General features: G+C 48.3%; 1 protein-coding gene across 2 annotated transcripts; it reads left to right on the top strand.

Moving 5' to 3' along the window:
* The first annotated feature begins 1,200 nt into the window (after window positions 1-1,200).
* On the top strand, window positions 1,201-5,261 carry RPL7 (ribosomal protein L7). 2 transcript variants are annotated; one of them, XM_059042953.2, is made up of 7 exons: window positions 1,201-1,526; window positions 2,309-2,417; window positions 2,696-2,862; window positions 3,388-3,525; window positions 3,618-3,727; window positions 4,338-4,547; window positions 4,846-4,910. In XM_059042953.2, the coding sequence occupies exons 1-6, from the start codon at window positions 1,513-1,515 to the stop codon at window positions 4,544-4,546; spliced, it is 747 nt and encodes a 248-aa protein (XP_058898936.1). In that variant the 5' UTR covers window positions 1,201-1,512; the 3' UTR covers window position 4,547; window positions 4,846-4,910. The 2 variants fall into 2 exon arrangements, with proteins under 2 accessions (XP_058898936.1, XP_066873613.1); XM_067017512.1 differs by lacking the exon at window positions 4,846-4,910 and adding an exon at window positions 4,954-5,261 and having other exon boundaries at window positions 1,210-1,526.

Raw genomic sequence — 5,261 nt, 5'->3', positions numbered from 1 at the left:
GGCGCGGTGGCCCCGGGCTGTGCCCGCCGCGGCAGCCGCCCGGCTCGGCGCCTCCTGCCGGCTGCCGCCCGCCTGTCCCGGAGCGCCCGCGCCGCCGGCCGGTCCCGCTGCAGCGGCGGTGACAGCCGCGAGTTAGGCGGCGCGCGCTGCTCTCATGGCCAAGCTACCGCCGCCGCCGCCCGAGCGTCCCCGGAGCCGGCGCGGCGGCTCCCTCTCACTCCGGGGGAGGGGCGCGCAGCGGAGACGGCACGGGCCGGCCGGCCGCCGCGGGAGTTGTCAACTTGACCCAAGTTGCGAGAGGGTGGAAGAGTGGGGTGCGGGGCAGCGGGAACGCCAGGAAGGGGCGACTCGCTCGGTGCAGGAGAGCGCTCCCCAACGTCTTGCAGCTGCCTCCGCGGTCTCGTGTCCCCCTGCCCTGCACTCCCCGCGGCTGTCACTCAGGCACCGGGCTCCGGGCTCCGAAGCGCAGCGCCGCTCACAAGTCGGAGCGCTCCCGGCCGCCTCTGAGAGGGCTCCACACTCCGCGCTATATAACCCGCGACCGGGAAGAGCCGGCAGCGGCATCGGCCCTCCCTCGGCTCGGCCCTCCCCGCCCCCGGGCGCACCCCGCCCCCGGCCCAGCCCCCCGCCCGCTCGCCATCCGCCGAACCGCGGCGGGGCAGCCCCTCTCACATGGCCGTGGCCGCAGCCTCCAGCCCTCCTCGCACCTCCCTTCACGGTTCACGCCCCCTGCCGTGGGGTGTCCCGGCCTCCGCCTGCCAGACCGGACGGTCGGCAGTGCCCCGGCCATCTTCCTTTGGCCGTCCGCTCCTCGCTTGTCCCTGTCTCGTCACTTTCGTTAACCAGGGGGCTCTGGGTGGCCCCGCCTGCGATCAGGCGCTGCGGAAGACAGCCCTGCAGGCTGGAGGAACGAAGAGAAGGACCTCGGCAGCGCGGCAACGGGCGTGCCGGTCTGCTACTGGGGTTGGCAAAGAGCTTAGAAGGCGGTCAAAAGCCGGCAGCAATTTCGAATCGTAGCTAGCTCTTTGGAACGTAGGCCCCAAAGCTCTCAATTTCCCCGGCTAGAATCACCACCGCCGTGGTTTCCTACCGACCCAGTCAAGCGTTGCCCTCCCGCCAGGCGGGCCGTGAAAGTGATGCATGCCGGGATTTGTAGTTCGCACCCCGGCCGCGCGTCATTTTTATATATTACTGGGTAGAATTCGAGCCGTATCCTGTCGACGCAGCCCAGGGATTAGGACCCCGAGTAGTCAAGGTATCGGCACTCTTTGCTCTCATCATATTGATTAAAGAGTCTAACCAATGCATTAAGTTTTCCCATACAGATTTTACTTGAAACTTGATCATAACAGGCTGAATCAGGCAGTTCTTAATTCTGCGTCTGCAGTACGAGTTCTGTTTTGAGTTCTTTTCTGGCATATCCTGGGACACCTATGAGTCGTGGGGCTTCACGCTCGCCGTCTTTAAGTGGACAGCGCGCATGCGCCAACTTCCTCTTTTCCGGCTGGAACCATGGAAGGTGCTGAGTAAGTGTCTCCTCGTTCTCTCGAGAATCCTCCGCCATCCCCGAAACCAGAGGCTTTTGTCTCACTCTCCTTCGTTCCATCTGTAGCCTGTCTCTTTGTTGACTTACTTGTGTGTTTGTGACGTTGTGTGACACTCCTGGTGGTCTTAGGCTAAAATGGGCTTCAGGAGGCCTTGGGGGCGATGGTTTTGGAGTTACCGGGAACGAGGTGTGAGAGCTGAATATGTGCGGAACCAACAGGTTGTCTAGTCCCTCGTCTTTTGAAGGAGGCTCAGAATCTCTGAATGGGGTTCTTTTTTCTTAGCTGTCATTTGTCCGAAGCGTCCCTGCCGTCAGGTCTCTGCTTACAGCATATGGAGCTTGAGGCTTGAACTAGGGTTGTCGTTGGGGGTTTGTTTGGGGCTTTTTTTTTTCCCCTCTTTGAGACTCTTAAGTCCTCTTACACTCACACTCACTCATAGTCTAGGGATCAGTGTTTTGCGGCAGCCTTTTACTCTGCACGGTTTGCTCTCGGCATTTTTGTTGTCGTGGGACCCCGGGAGTGATGGTAGATTAAATGTGCATTTGTTATTTTTGTGACTCGTTTAAAGAAGGTGGTCCGTGTTAAAGGTAAAGATAACTGGCATAGGAATTTCCTAAAATCTGCATCTTACACCATAGCACGCTACAGCCGTTAAAGGTACGTTTGAAGTCAGTGGCGATAGTAGTGTTAGGAGAGAGCACTCAGTACAGAGTGGGAGTGCTGTGAGCTTTCTGAATTAACGCTCTGTCTGCTAATGTTAGAGAGAAGAAAAAGAAGGTTCCTGCTGTGCCAGAAACCCTTAAGAAAAAGCGAAAGAATTTCGCAGAGCTTAAGATCAAGCGCCTGAGAAAGAAATTTGCCCAGAAGATGGTAAGTAAACTTTTTTGAAGCACCAAGTTAAGAAAAGGCCCTATGATTGAAAATGCGGTGAATGTTTTTAACAAGGCTTGTTTACTTCAGCTGCTGTACCAGTGAGCGTGATTAACTTAGAACGACCTTTCCAAATGAAGTTAGTTTTCTCACTCTTGCGATGTTAACGCATATTGTGGTGAGAAAGCTTCAAGGGAAGGGTTTTCTTGGAAAGAACTGATACTGCTAGTTGCGTTTAGGAGCCAAAAAGCAGATGAGTATCTGATGTTGGTTTTCAGCTTCGAAAGGCAAGGAGGAAGCTAATCTATGAAAAAGCTAAGCACTATCACAAGGAATACCGGCAGATGTACAGAACTGAAATTCGAATGGCTAGGATGGCAAGAAAAGCTGGCAACTTCTACGTACCCGCGGAACCCAAATTGGCATTTGTCATCAGGATCAGAGGGTAAGTTCAGTTTTTACTGCATTCTGCTTTTAAAGGGAAAGCTACACAATCCCAGCAAAATTTCACAGTACTTGTGGGGACCTTGGTTGTAAAACATTGGAATGAAAATATGTGGGTGGTGAGAGTATTTCAGTGATTGTAAGCCCTGTGCCCAAAGCATCTATCCGTTCTCGAATTGAGCACTTGAGTTCGGTGTCCTGGAGGTTAACTTCTAAAGCAGTTAAATTGGAGCCTCATAAGTGTTATGACAAAGATGTATGCAAAACTAGAAGCAATAAGAGTGTTAGGGAGAGTTTTAAAAGTGAAAGTTATGTGTCAAAAGACACTTTACTTGCAGGGGAGGCAGGTTGGCAGAGGTAATAGAATACAGCTAACTAAAGGGAAAAGTGGTCTTTGTAACATGAGAGGATTCTTATTTAGGTGTGACACATGTTGCCCAAAATTGTAATAGTTAAGTTTCTCGTCTTTTACTAGTAAAAATTATGATAAAAAGCTGAATGCATTTTTTGTATTTTTTCATTGCAGTATCAATGGTGTGAGCCCAAAGGTTCGAAAGGTGTTGCAGCTTCTTCGCCTCCGTCAGATTTTCAATGGCACCTTTGTGAAGCTCAACAAGGCTTCAATTAACATGCTGAGAATTGTGGAACCATACATTGCATGGGGGTAGGTGTTTTTGATTTCTGTTTGGTAAACTGGCAGGTGCTTTGACAGTGATAGTCTTATTTGGTCATTTATATCTGTATTTTCATATTTAGGTACCCAAACCTAAAGTCAGTAAACGAATTGATCTACAAGCGTGGTTATGGCAAAATCAACAAGAAGCGAATTGCCCTGACGGATAACGTGTTGATTGCTCGATCTCTTGGTAGGTTCTGCCTCTTTGGGGAAAAGTTATTATATGATTAATTATAAAAGTTATTGTATCAGGCAAAATATTTTTTGGCATCTTGTGGCCTGACTTTTCACTATTATGAATCTTCCTTTATTCCCTACAATATTTATGAAAAATGGAAGGTATGATTTCGTTGGCTTGAGTTGTATCTTTGTAAATAAAGTCATGTATTTCCTTCTTTGTTACTTTATTCTTTTTTAAAATTTATTTTTATTTATTTTTGGCTGCATTGGGTCTTCGTTGCTGCACACAGGCTTTCTCTAGTTGCGGCGAGCGGGGGCTACTCTTCGTTGCGGTGCGCGGGCCTCTTACTGCGGTGTCTTCTCTTGTTGCGGAACATGGGCTCCAGGTGCACGGGCTTCAGTAGTTGTGGCTCGCGGGATCTTCCCGGACCAGGGCTCGAACCTGTGTCCCCTGCATTGGCAGGCGGATTCCCAACCACTGCGCCACCAGGGAAGCCCTGTTACTTTACTCTTGGCTTACTTCTAATTCTTTATGTCACAGTCAATCTTAATGCCTTAAAAATTTAATAGTCTCAAAATAAACAGTTTTAGTAACTTTAAGTCATCTTGAACATGTTTAGGCAAATATGGTATTATCTGCATGGAGGATCTGATTCATGAGATCTATACTGTTGGAAAACGTTTCAAAGAAGCAAACAACTTCCTGTGGCCCTTCAAATTGTCTTCTCCACGAGGTGGAATGAAGAAAAAGACCACCCATTTTGTAGAAGGTGGAGATGCTGGCAACAGGGAAGACCAGATCAACAGACTTATTAGAAGGATGAACTGAGGTGAGCAACTGCATCCTGAAAGAAGTTTACTTAATACTGGAGTAAAAATGACTTAAATGCTGATAAGGGTTTGGTTTGAGTGCTAAGCAGTATTTAGTTGGGGGGCGGGAATCAACCATCATATATGATCTCAGTTGGGTTGGTTTCTCCTTTTGAGGACATTTATGGAGGGAAGAAAAAGCCTTTTTTTTCTTCCTACTTAATAATGGAAACTGAATTGGTATTTCTTATAACTTTCTAGTTTTTGTTAATTCTTAGTTATTAAGGAGTTTAATGGGTTGTTTTCCCTTCCTTTCAGGTATCTACCATGATTATTTTTGTAATCTGGTCAGTTAATAAACAGTGACTGGTTTTAAGTTGAAATGTATTGTTGTCTTGGTGACTTTTTGTTATCTTTCCTCTGCAGTCCCTTGTGGCAAATCTTGGTGTGACACAATTAAGTCAAATCAACAGCCTGTTGCGTGTAAAACTTAGGGTCCAGTTTGTATTTTGTGAAAAACATTCCTGGGGTCTATTGAAGATTTTCCTGTACGAAGTCCTGATTTTTCACTTGAGTTGGCCAAAATGGGTCTATTCTAAGAAAGCCCATTTCACAGGCCTTTGTGCATGAGTAAAGGTTCAGTTTATAAATAAAAATCTGTTGCTGAAATTCCATTTTCTCAGGCTTTGGCTTGCCTATAAAGTAGTGAATAAATGTGTTCTTTTCTTTTTGCA

The sequence above is a fragment of the Kogia breviceps genome, chromosome 17 (genome assembly GCF_026419965.1).
Source record: "Kogia breviceps isolate mKogBre1 chromosome 17, mKogBre1 haplotype 1, whole genome shotgun sequence".
NCBI lineage: Eukaryota > Metazoa > Chordata > Mammalia > Artiodactyla > Physeteridae > Kogia > Kogia breviceps.
The sequence above is the reverse complement of the archived record's forward strand: the minus strand, read 5'-3'. Positions and strand labels throughout refer to the sequence as shown.